A 22,182-nucleotide genomic window follows, 5' to 3' on the forward strand; every position below is an offset into this window, starting at 1 on the left:
TAACTCTTCAAAATGTTCAAAAGGCCGTCAACCAAGAAGTAGACTTACCTTCGCTGTAGTGAAATAAGTAGCACCGAAGAAGTCAGACACCACACACTTTTAACGTATGACAATTTAATAAATTAGGGCGCATGCAAGAGCCACAGAAACGAAACAATATTCACAGATGAGCAACGTTAAGACCAGACCATCAGTAGGTGGGATTTAGCGCTGCTAGGTTGGCATTCAGTTGTAAGTTCTACAGCAGCAGTAAATCTGTCCATTGGCTTTTTAATCGGGTGCTTCGGTCTATTGTCGTGTTTGAGCAGCACTAACATTAAATCAAACGCTTCTTTGACACTAACCGAAGTACAGCTGCTTTATACTTGGACAGTAAGAGCCATATCTGCAGAGGCTGGGTAAAATCATAGCATCTATTGCCATTACTTTGTGCACATTGTAGAAGTATATAAGTGTAACATTGTCAGGACTTTGCTGGAAACAGGTATACATGACTGATACATGTAGGATTATGTTCTGTAAACTTAACGCTCGAAGACTTCAGGTGATATTCCAAATGGAACAGCGACATATTGCATTGCGTGTTAATATTGTACAAAGATTAGCCGGAAAAAGCTTTGCATCTTCGGTAGCAAATCGAGTTGTCAGCAAGTGTTTTGGGTTCACTGCAGGAGAGACTCGATCACGGACTCTGGTCTGGAAGACCGTTTCCTGAAATTAAATTTTATCAGTTAGTTGGACTTATTTCATACCGTGAAAGAACTCGGACATGTACAGCAGAGGACATACACACCTCCTACTGGACTTGGGCTTGGACCTTGCACTCTTTGAGGTTCTGGGCCTGTCGAGCCTCAGTAGGGACTGCTTCATGCTCTCCTCTGTGTAGGCCAAGTAGACATGGGACAGATCCACTTCGAATGGCTGCAGGGGATAACATGGACCTTCAGCTATGAATAGATTACCCTGGTTGAACAGTGGGGTGAATTTTCAAAGATGTCTGAACGTGGTGAATCGATAATTCTTATAATAATGAAACTATCCCAAGTCGAAAAATGTTAAAGGCCCTCGACTAGTAGGGTATTTCAAAAAATTTCTTCCTTCCCTGTTGGGGCGGGGTGGGTTCTGTAAACAGGTCTCAAGTAGGTAGGGAGCACATCAGATGCCTTTTCTAGATTTGTCGAATATACACTTTGGTTAGCAGTTAGCTATAAGCAGCAGCTGTCTGCTCCTGTGTCTGAATCGCACCCTTTCCACATACATTCACGGCTGTGTTCACTCAGGTGTGGAAGTGACACACCGGTGAAAGACAGACATGTAGAACTTACATCTTTTTCTTTCTTGTCCGGAACGGGAGTCTGTTTCCTCATGTTATTTCCTGTATACGCCACACATTTCTAAAGAAAAGCAGGTTCGGTCAGAAAAGATCTAAGCACTAAATATGGAAAATCTCCTGTTGATCTAAAAAAAACAATATTCTACGCTCTACTAATACTGATACTGTCAAAATGATTCATTGTCAGGACACACTTAAATTTCTTGGGAAATTCCATTAAAACACGGAGTATTCTACAAACCAATTGCCATTCTCCAATGTCTTCATTCCAGTGCACGTAGTTCTCGATCATGTCCTGTAAAGATACAACTGTCAGGAAATCTGAAGTCGTTTTCCTTCGTTTACAGCAGGGTTCTTCAAATCTGGACCTCGATTCCAAATCCAGGCCGTGTTTTCAGTTCTCCCAGGTAGTTAGTTTAATAATTACTGATTCTGATTGGTCAGAGGCTTCACACCTGGCTCACAGGTAAAGGAAGGCTGGAAAACCAGCAGGGCTCGGACCTCGAGGACCATGATTTGAATAACCCTAGTTTACAACATCACTTTTTTTTTTTAATTTACATGTCGTGTACTATATGTTCAATAGAGACTACATTTAAGACAGCTGTTCCAGATCACTGCCTGTGAAGACCCCCAACAGCGACGCTCACTTGATATTCTTGGGGGATGAAGCTATCGATGATGAGCATCTGTAGCCTCAGCTCGCGGCTCAGCTGCCGGATGTTCTCCAAAAGACCCTCGATCTCCCGGTGGTGCTCTTGCTGCAGGTCCGCCATCTAATGGGCCGGCATCCGAGGAGAGTCCAGACCGCCACCGTAGGGTTCAGGAAATGTACCATCACAGAAGTGCTAACCATTCTTCACAATACAGCAGAAGTCCAGGTTGCCTGTCTCAAACACCGGACAACCCCCTAGTATCAAATAGCATGAAATTACGGGTATTTCGTGTACAGTGCCGTGACTGATGAGTCAGCAGTTAGGGTGGGGACTAAGGAACTTAATACCAGCAAAGTCAACAGTCATCAAAAGGCTTTGACAAAGTATTCATATGGAAAGTCATAATATAGTAGACCCTGTATCCGCAGGTGATGCATCCCAAGATATCCCATCCTCAGAAGCCATAAATAATGTGATTATGTACTTGCACATAGTAACATCGCCAACATTATACTACTAATAAAGCCCACTGAACAGTGCTGTACTCATGAAAGGGATCGTGACATTTTAGCCTAATGCTCATGAAATCGATAGAGCAATGAAAAAATATGTAGCAAGCGATGGTGCAATGAAGATCACGCTTTTTATACCTCATAGGAGGAACAACGAAGTTGTGTGTTTCACTTTTCGTTTTTTCACACCATGTGTGAACTAGGGGTAACAAACCGACGGGGCATTGGGGCCAGTGGGTTTCTGCAGCTGTGATCAGAAGGTCGCCGGTTCAAGCCCCAGCAGACGCATTCTGGCTGTCATTCCCAAAGCTAACTTGTAATTATGTTTCCTTCAGACCATAGTAAACTCCAGATAACTGAAACCTCAACGGACAGGGGTGTAGCAAGTGGCTCAGCGGGCTAAGTCTCTGTGCCCATGATCAGAGAGTCACTGGTTCAAGCCCCAGCAGAACAGCTTAATGCCCATGGGGCTCCCCTCCCCCAGCTGAAGCCCAAACCATGGTACCATGCCTGTGATCAGGTCGTCGCCTGTCAGGCCTCAGCAGATAGCCATATGTCAAGGGGCTCTACACTTTGGCTGTCATTGTTGGGCATGCAAGTGGCTCAGCGGGCTAAGTCTCCATGCCTGTGATCGTAAGGTTACTGGTTCAAGCCCCAGCCCCGGCAGAACAGCCAGATGAACCATGTAATCAGTGGTAAGAGAAATTATATTTATATTAGCTACTAACAATTGTATACAAATAAAGGATTTTTTTAAAAAGGGTTTAAAACTTGAGATTACGGTATAATACTACTTGGTAACACAAATACACAAATGAATCTGCATCCATCTCAGGTTCTTATACCTCAGATTTGGCCGCCATCAGCATGGTCCACACCTTCTTCAGCTTCTTGGTTTTTCCTTGAGCCTCTTCTTGCAAACTGGTGTATTTTTCCTCTATATCAAGGCGCTCTTGCTGATGGGCCGAGATAGGAGATAAATTATAAGAGGAGCGGCCGTGACAGACGTAAGGTGGGCCTGTGCCCAGGCTCGCTCCCTACAGCCTCCTCACCTCCTTCTCCTCCAGCTCCTTGCGCAGCTGCTCGGCCCGCCTGCGCCGCGCCTCCAGCTCCCTGTTGGACTCCTCCAGCAGCTTCTCTTGCTCCTCGGCCTTGGCCAGCAGGTCCACGCCTCCCACGATCACCTTCTTCTCCAAACCCGACAGCTTCTCCAATAGCATCTGGTGCTCTTGCCTAAAAACAGCAACGGTGGATATATTTATGGGGGCAAATGAATTTATAATCTGCATTGTCAAGGGAGAAGCATCCGGAAGGTGGATCTTACTGGGCCTTCAGTAAGTCCTTCTCTCTCTTTTCCAACTCTGCACGGGCTTTGTTCCTCTCTTCTTCTTCCATGTCCAGTTTGGCCTCCAAGGCCTTCCTCTCTTCTTCAATTTTTGCCTGCATCTCGACCATTTTGTCAGGCGAGACCTTCTTCCTGCCTGAAATAAACATGCCTCGTTTTGCTCTGTGAAAATACAATACGGGGCATTTTTATGACAAAAATACCGGCACCGTTACTCATATTACCAGGTAACGCTGGTATTTTTCTGACATCATGCTGCCACGTCACCCGCAAGGTGTATCAACAAAGACGAGACTGTCTGAACTGAAACTACCAGAACAAGCATTTTCACATGGCACACTTTAGGAAATGTTAAGAAATGACTCAAAACCTCGTTCTTGAGAATTTTTCTTTTACATCCATATGTACACACAAAAAAAAGCATTTAAATAGGGGCTAACAGCGACTAAACAAAAGCCTTTTCCTGTTTCGAGTTTGGTGCAAATTCCAATATTCTATCCACGTTGCAGAAGAGTGTCATTCTCAAGCCGACCTGTTAGCTCTTGCATAAAGGCAAGAGACTGATACATCAGAGGCTGCATTTTGCGTCGGAGGATAAAGACGATGTGGCAGGTTAAGGCAGGGTGGTGGTCACAAAGCGCAGCACAACACAGGATGTAGAAGGTGAAGCAGCTGAGGAGGCACTTAAGGTGGTATTCTATCATTAACGACGTTTAAATGACATTGGTGATATTTAAGGAAACCCAAAAAAGGACACTTATCTGATTTGAGTCAGCATACTGCAAGCTAGAAGATACTTTCAGATGTGGGTTCGATTACCACAGCATCCTTTTCCTATCTACATTTTATTATTGAGAAAGTAGTGGTTTCCAGTATTTTTTTATTTTATTTTTTTTTAAAAGATAGAATATCGCATGAGACGCATGCAGAGGGAGCGGGACAAGCGGAAATCGCATGCATCTCGCTTGGGCGCTGTGCGTCAGATGACTTGATAATTAAAAGAAGGAAAAAAACCCAGCAGCCAAAATCAGGAGGGCAGCCTTGGCCTGAGAGGAGAGACATGAGTGCATACATGACGCCCAAAGCGGGGGGGTCGAGGAGAATCATAAAACAAAAAGGGGGGGGGGCAGGAGTTGGCTGACCAGACAGCTATTCCCACTCACTAGTCTGGGACCTTCCCACAGAGCTCTGAACAAAACAGGTGGAGTCTGAGTTACTGCTGACACTGCCTGCAGAGAGAGAGAGAATCAGGCGCTGGTGCACCCATCCATCCATCCATCCATCCATCCATCCAGCCAGAGAGGGGGGGGGGGTCGCAGTCACACGGCACGCTGACACGCTCACAGGGCAGCGGCCAGATACCAGGGAAAACCCTTTCAGCAACTTTATTCTTCCAAAAAGAGAATCGTCTCAAAATCTGACCTTATTTTCCAGTGAATTACCAGTTAAGGAAACAGGTGATGGAGAAAGAGAAAGTGGGGGGGGGGGGGGGGGAATGTGATTTTAGCACTATACATATTTCTCATCCAGTTAAACATAACCAGCTTCCACAAAGCAGTCCTGGATGAAGCTTTTATCATTTTTAACATTTTTTTTATTATTATTTAACATATAAAATTTTAATTTAGCTATTGCTTTTATGCAAAACAACATGTAGTTGTATAGCTGGATATCAGTGGCTTTTTTAAATGAGGACCTTCGCCGTAACCTTGATACCTCAGGCCCGTGTCCACAGGTTCGTAAAGAGCCGTACGACTTGCTCGTTCGCCGCTTTTCACAAAAGCCTCTGCTAAATAAATAAATGAAAATTAACGTAAATGCCACTCTGCCTGCAAGCCTGCTATACATAATTCACATTTTACAACGTTCCTAAATGAAGGCATTCAAGAGCGAAGACGCTGGGCTGAAGATTAATAGCCCATGTCAGTTATAGCTTTAAAGATGAATGCCGAGGCGTGTTAACGGGCTAATGTGGTAAATAAAAGGATTATTATTATAGCTACTTGTACCCTGCCTCCTCCTATTTCAAACCAATAAAATAAAGTTAATATAAATACAACCCCTACGGTCAGCTGTGGTCCTGTCCAGAGTCAGACTGAGAAGCACATTGAACGGGCAGGTACCATACGCTGTTCCAGGCTCTCGGGGGGGGTGGGGGGTGGGGGGGGGGTGGTGCTCGTACCTCGCCGTTTTCGGCTCTTCTCTCCTCCCTCTTCTTCATCATCGTCATCCATCTCCTCAGACCCACTGCCCTCGGATCCTGAAATTTCCTCCCCTAAACATCAACATAAACACACGGAGTCAGCTGTCGATCCGTGACAACGCATTCTCTGTAAGGGAAACGCTTTCGGAATGTAGGGAATGCATTGCATTACACATCAAATGCATCTGAAATGGCACTAGTGACACTAATCTCCCATTTACTGTGTCTCGGGGGAAATATTTCATAGCCCATTTACATTTTAGTCCATTTACAATTACCCTCTTCTGACATTTACATCTTCCAACTTAACCCACGCTATAGCGATGCATGCAAAATGTTACACGTTCGACATGTTGACAAGCTAGCAAACAGCCAAATTATTTGCTGGGGTTTAGTGATACTGCTGAATTGCAAAAGCAACCAGGAATGGTGTGACTAAGGTTTAGGGCTGTAATGCAATTTAATCTTTCACACAATCACCAAACACGGCATGCAAATTCAGCCAGCGGGTAGCAGGAACAGCATACGGTTTCCTTTCTACGCACATTTCATACCAAACTTTCCGTTTTTGATTATGAAGGCATGAGTAACAGAACATATTCTGGAAATTTTCATTAAAAGCGAGTTCACGTCCTCCGAAGGAATAAACGCATCAGACGACGGCTTCCAGATACGCAGAGCAGAAAATGCGCCGACGCAAAATTGCTTTATGCATGCACATATGCACGTATGCGCATACGGTTCTGCACCGGCGGTCATCTTCATTATCGTCCTCCTGGCGTCTTTCCCGGCAGGCTGCATATACATCACGGCTTTTTAATTATTCAGGCTAAGTCAAGAGATCATAAAGTGACATCATGTAACGTGATCGGTTTCTACGGCAGATGAGAGATTATGGAGCCGTCGGGACGGCAGTCACTGATTGGCCGAGCATGAAAGTGATAATCTCCAAGAGCCAGGCCTCAGATAACAGCCCAGAACAATCCCAACCTGGATTCCCCTTACAGACATCATTATACACATTCGAGCTAAATATAGCAAATGTAACACATCTCTTCCTATACATCTAACAGACTGAAAGATAGTAGAAGATATCACACCCCGAGCCTCATATATGTAAGGCAAGCATATATCATACGTAGCTGCAGATGTGAAGAACAGCCTGATGCTCTGTTCGGAATGCATTAGTCCTCTTAAAGCAGTTACTGCACATTTGGCTTATATATCTGTACCTAAAGATATTATCTTCACGCTTAGGAGTCAAAAAATGCATTTAGTAGCAGAACGACGTTCTTCTGCCAAGGATTAAACATTTCCATTTAGTTGCCATTAATTTTAAATCGCGTCCGGTGTCTGGAATTTTAAGTATCGCACGTTAGAATTAAAAGAGTTATAATCGCGTATTGACTTGTATTGTGAATCGCCTGACCGGCGATTCTAGAAGATTAATCAGCACCTTCCTGAACAATAAGGGTTGAGAGTTCAGTAGGGCAATCGTATAATAATGCCGCTTTCCCACTGCCACCAAGAACCATGCCCCACGACGAACTGACGGATTTCCACGGTAAAGTTTGTGAGCCGCACCAAGTTGTACCCAGCTGACATGACGCTGCTTACTATCAGGGTGGAAAGCACAACCAAAATAAGATGGTTGCGTCACCAGTATCTGATTGGTCGAAATGCACAGAGATACCAGTGATCTACATAGATATGCATGGATTATCTGAAAGAAAAACAGCATATTCCATTTATCATTCATTATCAGTAGTATCTCATATGTATGGAAGCATTCCCAATAACTTGGAACTTGAAAATTTCCAATCACCTACTTAAAAAAATATTATAAAGCAGAATGGAATTTACGCATTTTTAATTTTTACGTAAACCAATGCTAATTCCGCTAACGTTTGATGCCAACATAAGATGCCCATTTCTCACAGATGTGCCGGAAAATTAAGAAATTTGCTCATAGCAAATCAAGAGCATTAAATAAGTGTCTCTTCGGTTTTATGCCACTGCCGCTCTCCAAAACCGGCAAGGCCTTTAAACAGGCCGAACCTTAAGCAGTGGAAAACCAAAACGAACTGGAAAGGCACTGTAACCAGTCTCTCTTTGCGGTACGGTTCCGGTTCGGCTCAGTTCCTGTATGCCAGTGGAAAAGCACCAGAAGTCATTAATTGATATTAATTAATAGACTGGAAGCAAAAATTCCCACGTAAGATGTAGTGGACCAGTAAGCTTGTAGTGGACCAGTAAGCAGGTACCTTCCTCGAGTTTCTTCCTCAGCTCTTCGATCTCCTTCTGGAACTCTCGCAGCAGAGCGTCCTTGGGGTCTTCGTTAATCCTGGCCTTGTTCTTGATGTTTTTGGCCCGGTTGGCGTAGCGCAGCGTGCTGATGGTCTCGTCGTAATTGTAGTCCGCCGGCCCAATGTTTGCGCACTGCCGTGAAAATGACACCGTTGCACCGTCGTTAACGGACATTATGTCAACTACAATGGCAAGAAAAAAAAATGAGCGAATCTCACCATGGGTTAATTTATGGTAGGTATAATAAATTGATAAAATTGGGATAATAAAATTAAGTTAATCAGAAAACCAAGCATTTACACTGACACATGAAGCGGGTTATGAGGGGAAAAAAGGAAACGTCAAAGTAAAGGAAAACTCTGTTTCATCCATTCATCCCTAAGGCCAACATCCGTCGATCAGTCCATCCATACATTCATCCATCGTAGGGTCACAGTAAACCCGGGAACTATATCAGGAGGCATAAAATGGGGGCAGTGGTTCAGTAAGGAGGTGTATAATGTCTCTGGTATCTGCGGGTACCATCATGGTTTTGGAGTTCCCCCCCAGCGAGTCCTGAAGCAGGCGGGTCAGCTTGGAGTTCCTGTACGGCACGTGTGTGCTCTTGCCGTCCACCAGCGCCGAGATCACGTTGCCCAGGGTAGACAGGGACAGGTTGATCTTGGTGGCCTCCTTCAGTCGCTGGCCCGTGGCCCCCGTCTTTCCCTGCCTCTCGGAGCCCTGGGAACAAAGGCAGCGGATCTCTGTAGCCACCAACAGCTCTGCCCTCCCCTCCGGGCAGGCGGCGACATTATGAGCACTGATACTCCATGCCAGCGTTTCCCAATCCGGTTCTTGGGGACCATCACACGGTCTACATTTCTGGGAGCTGCGAGGGAGCAAAAATATGGACTGACTTTGGGTCCCCGCGGACCGGATTGGCAAATTCTACTCTATACAAAAAAAAAAACCGATTAAGCAATGTTGCATGTACATTATTGCCCACTTATACAAAATAATAATAATAATAATAATAATAATAATAATAATATGTAATGTATAGGTATATATAAACACGCACATCGCAGATAACTGTGATGCGCTGGGGAAAAATCCGCGATATAGCGGGGGCGCGAGAACTGAACCGCGATATAGCGGGGGATCACTGTATATGTCTTTCATATGCAATATGACCAAACAGATTGTGATTTCATCATGGCGTAGGACCCATAGATCCAACACCTGAAGACCACAATAAAGACATTTTGACTCTCGACAGACTAGTAAAGGTTAAAATCTCACGCGCCTCCTGGATTGGACATCAACAGCGGTGGAACATCATCGCGTCGATATGTATTATTTTTAGCTGTTTATATAATAAATGGTCGCAGCTTGGAACCCGTCCCAGGAAGCACAGGGCGTAGAGAAAGGTGAGCCCTAGGATGACAGCCGGTCAAGGTGAAACACCAGCAATGGCCGAGTTGGTGTCATCAGTCTGCCTAACGGAGCGCTTCCGGAGTGGAAGTGGAGGCGACGGCTTTCTGCGGACTCACAGCCAGGTCCACCAGGTGCAGCTTGCCCATGCGGACATGCTGGTCACCATCCAAGCCCTTCTCACTGCACTCGATGGTGATGGTGAAGATGGCGTGGGAGCGGGAGCTGTGTTCGTTCATGTTCGTCGCGCCCACCGACCCTGGAGGAAGAGAAAATGAGCAACGTGTAAGTAGGAGATTAGGGAGGGTTCCTGCCTCGATGGATCATGGGGCAGTCATATTTTATTTAAACTTTTTATTTAATTTTATCTATTGATAAAGATGAGCAGCTAAAGTTTAGACAGACAAACAGATAGAGTGGCATTACAACAGGTACTGTACATATCAAAATATGTAGATGTAATACACTAGTGGCCAAAACTGGGGAATTGCGTCCAGTTCTCAGAGATTGCAGAACTGTATTCCAGTTACTTCATCGTCCAGTGTATGATATTTGTAAACAATCTTTGATTGTTTCTAAACATTACTGCCAATATTTGCATAGAATTTCTTAAAGTGTGAAGCCAAAAGTGTTAAGTGTTTCCACAATTTTGGCGAAAGTGCACATTGTAATACTGGCATAGGCTCATGACATAACAGACATTAAATAACGGTAGCCATTTTACAGATCCAATATAAATGAGTATTCTGCATATTACACTAAACAGGTTGAAGCTGAAAATTCAACAGTTGCTCAAGCACTCTGTTCAGCATTAGCAGCCAATAAATGAATTTTCCTTAAGGAGGAGGTTTCAATGGGCAGTCTGTGTCTGTAAGACAGTACTGGCTGAGGAGTGCTTACGGTTTTTGTGGCCCAAAGTCATTATCCGATCCATATCGTCCGCATTGTTGACCACATAGCCCGAGAGGTCCTTAATGTAAACCCCCACATCAGGTCGCTCTTTTACCTGGTTTTACCAAACACAAAGAACATGTACAGAGGTCACACAATGACTCTGATTGAGCAAACACCTCAAGAGCTGAATAGTAACGAATTTTATCGTACATTTGTTTTTGCCAAGTTTGCTGCACGCTAAAGCAGGTAAGGCTTTCCATACTCCGAGCTGACCATTTCCTGTCGTCATCGACAGACAATGATTAAGTATTCTAGAACATTCTAAGCTACAACTGGTCATCACGTGATCTATTCTTCTGTAATATAGTGTTTCAGTCCATGTTTTTGATCGGAGGGAGCCAAAATGTGGACCGACTATGGGTCCCCAAGGACTGGGTTGGAAAACACTGATGTAATACCATCTACACAAGATACAAAGTATTTCTTGACAGCAATTTGTTAGCTCCCAAGCCAAATCCATTGTTACCATTCTGTGCATTCAAGCCACTTTAACAGTTCGTAATTCTTACAGTTATATCTTCAAGAGCATACAAGCCCACTGCACTCACCTCCAGCCGCTGGTTTTGATCCTTGCCCAGCAAGTCCCGTACTTCTTCATTGTAGATCTCCAGATATGAGACACGAACCAAGAACCTGATAACACATCATATTTTTCACTATCTGCCCACTTTCATACGTAATCTACCTTATAATTCAAACAACCCAGTGACAGACAGGAATAAATACTGCACTGGCTGCTGAACTCTAACAAAAACTCTTTTTGGTAACACTTTACTGAAAGCATTCGTATAACTGCATTATAGATACCTTCATAATGCATTATAATGCATTCATAAAGTATTACAAACATGGCTGTATTTATAAAAATGCATAACAGACTGCAGCCATGTTTATTATGCATTATGAATGCTCTATGAAGCTCTCATCTATAATGCACTAGAGATACTTTCATAATGAATTATAATGGTCAGTATAATGCGCGGTGAAGGTTTTTAAAGTGCATTATTGATGACAGCATTCATAATGCATAATAAACATGACTATAATGTGTTATGCCTTTTTATAAATAGTAATAGCCACTTTTATAATACTTTATGAATGCATTATAATGCATTATGAAGGTATCTATCATGTGACTGCTTTAAGTAAAGTGTTACTGTATTTTTCTCCTACATTGGGTTGCTGACTTGATGCTTTGATGTGAAGCATCTAAAAACTTAAAACTTTCTGTAACTGGGTATCTTACTGGTTGTCCAAAAGTACTACAGCGGGAATACTCTGGGGTGCTGAACTAGCGACCTTCTGGTTAAAAGTTTATGTCCTTAAACACACAGCTACCAAACACAGTAGTGAAAGTTTAATTCTAACATGGTGGCAGAACATTTCACCTGTAGGCCCACTCAGACACATCATACTGTACCTTGTGTCACCTTCTGCCTTTGCAATGTGGCCAAAGATATGAGCAAACGAGTTTGGTATGATCCCCCTCAATTCCGGAACTGCCCTGACCCCCTCCATAGTGAAGGTCTTCCCTGTTCCCGTTTGACCATAAGCGAATATCGTCCCTAAAGAAAAAAGCAGCATAGATTTAGACCAAACCCGACAGCCACGTTTTCACTTTCATGTTCATGTTATAGCAGAAAAGACCTTCAGGTCATGCATGTTAAAATAAGACAGAACTTTATTGATCCCTGTAGAGGGGAGTTTCTTTGTCCAGCAATACAATACAGAATGATGTAAGCAGAAAATAATACAACAATGGATGATGTCATCAGATAATAATACAGCATAGGATAATGTATTTCTACTTAAGTAATCTTTTGTTGTGCTTCTTTTCTGTGCTCCGATATGACGTTTGTTTAATTAATCCTCTGTAACTTATTTTATTGTCTTTATTTTTTTAAAACTACGCAAGGGCAGACAACTAGATCACTCACCATTGTATCCTTCCAGGACGGATTCGATGATGGGTCGAGCCGTCAGATTGTAAACATCTAGCTGTTTGCTGTCCGGCCCGAAGACCGTGTCGAAGGTGAAGGTCTTGGGGGGCTCGCCGGGGGCGTCCAGCTTGCTGACCGTTATAGTTCCGCGCATCTCGTCCACGATGACCGCCTGCTTGCACCCCGTGTTCTTCTCCTTGTGGTTCAGGGGCCGGCATCTTACCACCACCTTGACGTTGTCGTTGATCTCCGACTTTTCGGGTCTGTCCAGCGTACTGCTCTGTGAAAACAAGAATGTTGGCTGTTCTTCAGTGGACGTGAGATTTAAAAGTGACTTAATATTTACGTTTAATCTCCTGCAATTTGTCTTATCTGTAAACCATAAAATTCTTGGTTAGATTCATCGTTGTACACGTAATACATTCGCTGTTATTTAGGGAAACGGGTTTCCCAAGGACAAATATGAAAATGATCCACCTATCTGTTGCTGCCGAAATAGCAATCTGTACAGTGTGCACCTTACGGCCAAGACAATAAGCCTACCAGCAACACACAAAATCAGCACGATCAAAGATACATGGGATTATACAAATAAAACAGCTCTATATGTGCGTTAATGCAATGATTAAAGACCGATTTGATCCGTGCATTGCAAGTTAAATAAAATACTATGGTAATATTTTACCGACCGCTGCCTAGGGAGCTAACAATTAAGATCTGCATAACACTACGCATTACCTTACAAAATATCCATGCAAAGGTTTGCTACCTTGTGCTTAGACTCTCATCTTTACTGTATAAATTGATATATACCATTGCATATAATGTAAATAAATCGCTTAATTTCCTGACAATAAGTACCAACCAGATCGTCAAAAACAAACGGCAACATCGGCTAGCCAGCTAGCTAATTATCACTCCATAAATGCAAAAGTAACAACACAAAGCTACAGCGCCGATATTACTCAATTAGTTGATTAGCTATTATTCGGGAAATAATATTAACAGCAAAATAAAACCTTACCGGCATTTTCTGAAAGCAGCTTTTGACGATGTCAGAACCTTCAACGCAATGTGGCTAACTAGCTGATTGTGCTAACCGCGCAGCTAGACATCCGCCAGCTTAACAACGCAATCCTCGGCTTTTACAGAAACTATTTTAGCAGATTATGAGGATGGAAAATGAGGATATTGCCATTTAAATAGAAGCGCATCTCCTTTCCGGAGCGGAGTCAGTCGCGCGGACGCTTCTCGGCCGCACGAGACGCGCAGGTCACGCCCCACTTCCGTCCGCAGACGCAGATGCAGCCCAGGATCTGGACCACTTCCCTATGGATAGATACTCCACGAAAGATTAAAAAAACAAAAAACAATGGAAACACTAAAATATAAAGATCTGGATTGTCTTCACACTCCAACACTGCACCGTTTCTCTCTCATTTCCTCAGATGTGTACTTCATGAAGGCACTCCGAACATTTTTTATGTGTTTCCAAAATAGAATTGGCAAAGATATACAAATATGACATAAATTAAATATTTTACTTATCAAGGTGGGCATGGTCTCACATTGAGGATACAAATAATCTGCACATAAAGATCTTGTTTCTGTGAAAGCCTTATGGATACATAGAATAGTCAGCCTGAATGATCACTGGTATTAATTCTATTGGACTAACGAAATGCCTGTTTCGTGGCATCTCTTAAGGTGGTGTCCAGGTGAATGCTGAGGTGCTGTTAAGTCTGTGTTCCTATTTGACAGCTCCAAAATAAACAGAGTGTAAACTGCACCTTGCTCCAACAGAGCGGGTAACATATTAGCCGCCTGTTTGTGTGATTCTCCAGCTGCTCTTTGGGTCCATAGACCATCTGAGCATCTTACCATCATCAGGTGCTGCTAATGGCCTTTACAGTACTACAGTACGTAAAATCTACCCTGCTAACATAACGAGATGTTTAAAAGTCTTAAATATTAATGCCAGAAATTTTTGTAAAGATGTTTCCAGATTTGTGAGTAACAAATTATTCCATGATTTTGTTCTGTACCCCCCCCCCAAAAAAAAAAAAACATACTGAGGTAAACTGGAGTTACCAAATTTCTCATAGGTATGAATGGTGTGTGTGTGCCCTGTGATGGGTTGGTGCCCCATCCTGGGTTGTTCCCTGCCTTGTGCCCTGTGATGGGTTGGTGCCCCATCCTGGGTTGTTCCCTGCTTTATGCCCTGTGATGGGTTGGCGCCCCATCATGGGTTGTACCCTGCCTTGTGCCCATAGGTTCTGGACCACCCCTCCCCCCCAACCCTGAATAGGACAAGCGGTTACAGAAAATGGATGGATGGATAAATAAATTTGCAAACCTATCATTTTCTTTTTTTCACAGTCCACAAAATATTTTCAGAAGGTTATTATTGCCGTCATTCATTTCTGTGACATTATCTTTTGCCTTACAACTGACGGTGACTGAATTGTGTGTGATACGTGTAATAGAGAACAGAGATGATTCAAGTGACAAATTGGAAGTTCATTATGTAAAAATTAACATTTTTGCGTGGCATTAGCAGCAAAGAAATTTTTTAAAAGTTATTTAAAATAAAAAAAATACATACATATATATATATATATATATATATATATATATATATATATATATAGCTGTACACTGTATGGCCATAACAAGGCAATTTCCTTAAAATCATTTCAGTTACTTTTGCCAGAAACCACACCACAGTGATGAGTTGCTGGGCAAAGGTGAGCTTCAGGTTAATGCTGAAGCGGCAGCCTTTTTAATGATAGCAGGACAGCATGACAAAATGCCGAGAGCTACGGACTGCCCCCGTACTGGTTACAGTCACGCCGTTTGTTGCTGGCTCTCAATGAATAATTAAAGGTGTCTCAGCTTTGCCGTTCTTCCCGTAACTCCCAGTGACTTCCGATGCTTGACCGCCTATCCTGTCCGAAAAGGAAGAAGGAGGTGGCAAACTGGCCACACTGTGATCCACACATGACACCCAATCCCCGTTCAGCTGGGAAGTAACAAACATCTCAAGCAAAGTTTGCTATGTAAACACCTGTAGGGATTCTTACTTCCAAACCAGTTCAGGAATTCATGCAAAATCCAGCCCTGGTTGTATGTTATATAAACTAGTTTGAATTAACTAGCATGAGATCTAGGGTACCACCATGAAGCTGACCAGGATGGGTGTTTGGAAGATGGATGGATGTAAAGGTGATGTATCAAAGTTCAAATCACAAGTCCAACATGTGATCCAAGCCCATTTTACATTCTTAGAATTTGTATTTACGTTCTATTTATTTAACCAAAGCTCCTGTCCAAAGTGACGTACATACAGTATGAGAAGGCGAGGTCAACCAGTCCCTGGAGCAACTGGGGGATTAGAGCCTTGCTCAATAGTAAAATTATTTGGCAGACCTATGTGATTTGAACTGACAACCTTCTGATGACAAGCATAGGATTCTGACCCACTGAGCCACACTCTGTCCCCAAACATAGTTTGTTGCCTGTTAAAGGTTCCAACAAGATCTTCCCTAAGCCAACTACCTATAATATGTTACACAAACCGCATTATATAAGGATTGTAGTTCATGTGCTGAAGTATGCATTTCACCAGTTGCATGTGAAAAAGTAATATCTTCAGTCAGGTATGAATAATTGATCTGTTCTCACTGTCCACATGGTCTCTCCCTGCGCTAAACTTCATCTCGACTTACCTAGAAGCAAGTGTTTTACAACATCAATATGGGTATCATATGTAAGGGATAATGTACAGGCAGCCGGTAGTTATCGCAGAAATAAGCCCCGACAGTGTGATCAGGACCCGACGCGAAGCGGAGGGTCTTGTATCACACTGAAGGGGCTTATTTCGCGATAACTACCGGCTGCCTGTACATTATCCCGCTTATTACACGGCTACTTGCCACATAAGGAAAAAACTGGACATGAATATAAATTTGAAACATTTTATTGGCATATTTGTTTTAAATTAACATTTTTAAACGATAATCTTTGTTGGCGCGGACTGATTTTAAACATACAAGTAGTACCGGCTATGCGTTATTACTTTGGAGCGGTCATTATTTGAAAAGAACGAACCTGCAAATGTCTCAACTGACCAATCAGAATCAAGCATTCCAGAGAGCCGTGTAATAAGTATCAATAACTCACGCTGGTCTTTCTCCTCGGAAAGACTTCACTCATACTGTCCTTACCATTGTGTGATCTCCACTGTCTTACCTCTTCCGTACTGTCCGGAAGGAAGTACAGTAGGATGCGAAAGATATTTAAAATTGCCCTGTTCGACGTACCATTATTACTGGTCATTGCACTGTATTTTAACCAAAACCAGTCTAACTCCAAACTCCTGGTAAACTGTCTGCTCCAGACCACACATTAAAGTTTTCATCGGTCATTAATCATTGAATTAAAACCTTTTATAAGGTGAACTTTTGTTTGCAACAAACTTCACGCAAAACCTATAACATTATAATATATGCATATAAAAATATCTACTGTACTATTGTTTGATGAGAGAATAGAATTCAGCTCTCAGAGTGTGGGTGTTTTGTTCTGCATTTTAAAAGGAAATACAGAAAAACTCTGGAGTTGTATATGCGTAAAATGCATGTAGGTTATACGTTATCTACCAGGGAAATTGCCAGACCGTGTATTACTATAAGAGAGGGGATCATGGTTATAAATGTTTCAGTTTTTCCACCAGATGCAAACATAAGACAAAAAATTCCTGCGTTAAAATGAAATATCCAGGGCTGATGGCTAATAGAAGTGTGGATTAGTGTTTCTATGAGATTGCACTAGATTCAGGTACATTCTGTGAATGTCACCGTCTCCTTAAATGATTATAATTTGATATGCCATATTATTAAACAACCTTCCACAAAACTGAAGGGGTTTGCATCAACAGTGCAATTAATGGAAATATAGTGCATGAAGTTCAAAGTGAAATTTATTAAGCAACGCTGAAAATGCACACATTGACTAAAATGAAGACTAATTACATAACATTCTTCGCATTCTTTAGAATGGCTTCCCATTCAAGTAAACAAATCGCAACTGTTAAATCATCTCTGTTGCACATTTCAGTAAAACAGTTAAAGTATTTCAGTTGTTGCGTTTATAAAGTTAAACCATTTCATATTATGTTATATAACTTTATATATAGTTTAAACAGTTTTCTATATTTCTTTGGTATTAGCTTTCAGTCGAGTTATGAACAGAAAAGATGCATTTAGTTCATTCTGATGCAATAAATCTGTATGCGATACACATATAAAAGTAGCTTCACTTCAACGACCTTCCTTAAAGTGACGAGTAGTTTGTTAGTGCATGATACATTTTTTAAATTATTCACTTAAATAAATGTATGTCCATAACCTGAGGGAAACAATACAGACAAAATATAATTCAACCAAAATCCATTCTAATAAAAGAGTTCTTCGAAAGCTTTAATTGCAAATCCTCGATACATCTACAGCTGTTTTGTTAAAATTTAATGGCCCGCTGAATATTTCATTCTTTTTTGTTTCTGCCTTTGGTTACAAAACCAAACACGAACCACATTCTTTTTCAAATCCAGCTTCTCCGCGATCGCCGCGATTTTTTCCGAAGAAGGCCGAGGCTGGATTGCGAAATACGCTTCCAAGGAGCGCTTTTCCGGCGCGGCTATCGAGGTGCGTTTTCGTTTCCGCTCGTTGCAATTAAAAAGTTCTGGTTTGCTGTTCTTCTCCCGGTATGCTGTCTCGGCCTCCTCCAGCCACGCTTGGAGGACTGGCTTCAGGGCGATCATGTTATTGTGACTGAGCGTTAAAGACTCGAACCTGCATATTGTGCTCTGGCTAAGCGACCCGACTCCGGGTATCTTCAGGTTTGCAAGGGCCGAGCCGACGTCTGCCTGGGTGACCCCCAGCTTTATCCTCCTCTGCTTAAACCTTTCGGCAAACGATTCTAGTTCACGGGGATCGGATTGCACATCGCTAAAGCTCGGCATCCCACCGTGCGCTGACAGGGAGTGTGGGTGTCCCATGCTCTGGTGTAGGTGACCCATGGCTTGGAGATGATGCTGATGGACTTGTGATGACATCACAGTATGGTCCTGGGCCCCCATCCCGTTGACAGCTAGGGTCGAGGAGATGTGGTCCAGAAGATCCCCTTCCAAACTTTGATGGAGGTGGTGATGTGTTGAGGTCAGTGTGGATGGATGGGATATCGGTACCGTGGAGGGTGTGGATGTACAGGGCATTCGGCTCATGGTGTGGTAGGTCACGTCTGGCTTGAACGGATGGTTCTTGCCGTGGGATACTATGTCAACGGCCGCCAGCGCTTCGGGCCGGTTTAGCAGACTCTCATCGAAGCCTCCAAATAAATTGCCCTGCAGCTGCAAGCAGGAAAACATTGGAATTACTGGGAAATCCTATCCGTTTAAGATATTTAAAGCCTAAAAAGCATTATATTCACATGGAAGACAGTATCGGTTGACTTTTCAATGTCCCGCGGGGAGTTTACCCCCTTTAAAAGCGAGTTTACTTTTGGTAATGTGTATATTTATCAAATACATACATACCTGTGGAGTCGAAAGACACACCCTACGCATGGCTTCCGAATTCGAGTGAATGGCAGAGTACTTGGGCTCCTGTAGCGCCGGGTGCATGGAGAAATGCTGCTTGCCGTTCATAGTGATCATTTTGGTGTCAGACACCTTGCAGGTATACGTGGCCCTGACGCAGCCTTGATCTGCTCCCTGGCTTGCCGCTGACGATGTGAGCTATTTCCAATGACAGCGTCACACTGGATGCGTTTCCCTCTACCGGCCCCTGTGCTCATTTTTCAACCTGTACAAGGGGAGTAGGATAGTCAGCTCTGCGCAAGCGCACAACCCAACGCCTAAGAGAAAAAAGTTAGGGAAACTCGAGAGATGAACTAGAACACTGCAACATCTCATAATACTTTTAGTGCTTTTGTATGTATATTTTAAATTACATGAATACATTAAATAAGTCATCCAATTGTATAATTCATGTGTAGCTCATTAAACCTGCAATATAATTTTGATTTATGTTCTACCTATATAGATCTTGTAGTGCATAAATTATAACGAAATAATAATAAATAATAAAACAAAACATCATCAGTAGTATGAGTAGTAGTAATTTATCCCTTTATTAATGACGGTGAGTATTCACTATTATCAATGACTTTTACATGCAACAAATATATGATATATGATCATATATTACATGCAACGATAATAAGATTAAATCATTATTCAGTGTGGACCTTCAGTATGAACGAGTGCGATCATCGGCGATGTCATGAGTCAGTAAAATTGTACTCAGAAACTTGAAACGCACAAAAGATGACACCAGTAGCCTTTAACAGTAACCAGTAACATTACAGTAAAACTGGGAGAAATGTTGCCGATTTCGTCATGCCTATTAGAAGAGCTATAAGATGTTGGAATATACCATCATGAACTTTAATGACCACAAACATAAAACGTGTAATAATGGTAAATGATGGAAGAGAAGCGAATTAGGCAAATTAAACAAAAGTATCAAAAATGGAAAAGGACGGAAAACCGCGCAGAATACGGACATCAAATCAAACATCTGAACGTGAGCGTTAGTCACAGGAGCGAACATCGGCATCCAGCCGCACATCCATGTACTCCGATTATTCATGAAACATTCAGAGCAAATCATTTATATTTTAGGGAGTCTAAATAGTGGCATGAAAGTTTGATCGAAAGTCGAAGTATATTTAACGGGAGCTCTTGGTAGGAAGTAATTAATGAATAAATAAATATTAAACTTGCGACTAAATAATTTAATATAACTGTCAATTCAGCTAGCAGAATAAAAATAGCAAACGTGATTTTTGCTCGTTTGCCTATACTTACACAAATGATTAGTTAAACGTGAGTATTAATCTCTACGAGAAAATTACAATGTCGGCCTACGCTCTGTAGAGTAGGCCTATGCATAAATGTAAAAACAAAAAAGAATTTAAATACACGCATATTATTTACATAATTGCTAATATAATCGACTAAAATAGTAACTCATTTTAGGGTATAAGTTAAAATTAAGACATTGTTGGACGTAGAAGTGTGGTAACAGGACAAACTGGGGCATAGGTAAGATCGAATCTCTGGTTAATTAAGCTAATAAAATATGTATGGCAGCCTATTGGACAGTCATACTGGCCTTGCACCTAATATGTGACAAAAGAAAGGACTTCTCTTATAGAAGGATGCCATAATACGCTCCGCCAGGATCTGTCTGTGTTCTGCCCAAACGCACATCTTAATTGCCAGTCTCCTTAAATGATCGACTACAGTAACGAAATGCACTCTAAGACAATCGATTAAGGAATACATTACAACTCATTCAACAGGAGAAGTTTTTAAAAATTCACATAAAATATTCTTCATTTAGGCCTAACTACTTAAATCATGACGTAGTTTAACCAGCTATACGAAGTAAACGCGCGTCGAGGAAATAGTTTGAATCCATTTGCAACTCACCAGATGCCTGACAGTGAAAGCTGCAATAAAAATGTTAGTAAAAAAGATAGCAAGAAACGGTTATTTTCAGTGCCATGGGTGCATAGATACAGTGTCGTTTTTTTAAAGTCCATTTTTTCGATGTGCCTTCTGCCTGACTGTGCTCAGGAACTCAGCTTATCCTGATCGAGTTCTCATATAGTGGAAATGATTTTATGGCTACTTGAAAGGCAACAGCAGGTCAGAGAACCTCATTTTTTATTTTATTTATTTATTTTTTTACGAGCTGCGTCCAAAAGATGAAGCGTCAGTTAAGGATTTGAACCAGCTTGCAAAACAGCTTAAACATATGCAAGCAGATACATTAACTTGCGGAGAAAGATCAGGAAACTGAATAGCATGACCGAGAGCTATAGATTAATCTATAAAATTTTAGAAGCAAGGTCGATGTTCAAAACAAGAATTTACTATATAATGGACTATACCATTAGCTGGGAAATATTTTTCTTTAAAAGGGGATGAAAATGAGTGAAAGGAAAAAAAAGGAGAGACACAGACACACACTGAATTATTGTGATAATACCAAGTGGAACACATGCTGAAGATTATTGATTTAATTTCTAATTTTACGAATGATCGCGATTAAAGTTTGCAAGCTACGAAGTCATTTTAAAAATCAAACGATTTTTAAGATTTCATGTGTACTCTGCTGTTGCGATGTCGGTTTGCAGAAAAGAGAGTCGAAGGTGGAATTTCGCAAAGCTACCATCGTCCAGTCAGTGTTTGACGAGATGACTGAGGCTACAGGTCAAACATCTAGAGCACATTTCAACTCTAAAAGGCTCCCGACTTCACTTAAGCACCTGCGCAGGCAGATTCTGTGCTCTAGAAGACAGATACGCCAGTGACAGGTTTGTTCCATCTGATCCAAGTCAGTTCTCTGGTTCCCCAGACAGTGAATAATTCAGCAGGTATGTGGTAGG

General features: G+C 42.1%; 2 protein-coding genes across 3 annotated transcripts; both read right to left on the reverse strand.

The window, feature by feature from the left end:
* Positions 1 to 97: 97 nt before the first annotated feature.
* Positions 98 to 13,985, reverse strand: LOC111857453 (kinesin-like protein KIF3A). 2 transcript variants are annotated; one of them, XM_023838351.2, is made up of 18 exons: positions 13,688 to 13,985; positions 12,661 to 12,943; positions 12,144 to 12,288; positions 11,272 to 11,356; positions 10,670 to 10,775; positions 9,889 to 10,028; positions 8,879 to 9,076; positions 8,314 to 8,488; positions 6,029 to 6,121; positions 5,010 to 5,075; positions 3,826 to 3,982; positions 3,554 to 3,734; positions 3,347 to 3,457; positions 1,984 to 2,109; positions 1,575 to 1,628; positions 1,326 to 1,394; positions 794 to 921; positions 98 to 711 (listed from the first exon to the last, which is right to left on the reverse strand). In XM_023838351.2, exons 1-18 carry the CDS (start codon positions 13,691 to 13,693, stop codon positions 663 to 665), a joined length of 2,172 nt encoding a protein of 723 aa, XP_023694119.1. In that variant the 5' UTR covers positions 13,694 to 13,985; the 3' UTR covers positions 98 to 662. The 2 variants fall into 2 exon arrangements, with proteins under 2 accessions (XP_023694119.1, XP_023694120.1); XM_023838352.2 differs by lacking the exon at positions 5,010 to 5,075 and having other exon boundaries at positions 13,688 to 13,977.
* A 3,897-nt stretch (positions 13,986 to 17,882) lies between these two features.
* On the reverse strand, positions 17,883 to 19,471 carry LOC111857460 (POU domain, class 4, transcription factor 3-like). Its single transcript, XM_023838365.2, has 2 exons — positions 19,259 to 19,471; positions 17,883 to 19,072 (listed from the first exon to the last, which is right to left on the reverse strand). Exons 1-2 carry the CDS (start codon positions 19,376 to 19,378, stop codon positions 18,188 to 18,190), a joined length of 1,005 nt encoding a protein of 334 aa, XP_023694133.1. The 5' UTR covers positions 19,379 to 19,471; the 3' UTR covers positions 17,883 to 18,187.
* Positions 19,472 to 22,182: the final 2,711 nt, after the last annotated feature.

Source organism: Paramormyrops kingsleyae, chromosome 24, assembly GCF_048594095.1.
Source record: "Paramormyrops kingsleyae isolate MSU_618 chromosome 24, PKINGS_0.4, whole genome shotgun sequence".
Taxonomy (NCBI): Eukaryota; Metazoa; Chordata; class Actinopteri; order Osteoglossiformes; family Mormyridae; genus Paramormyrops; species Paramormyrops kingsleyae.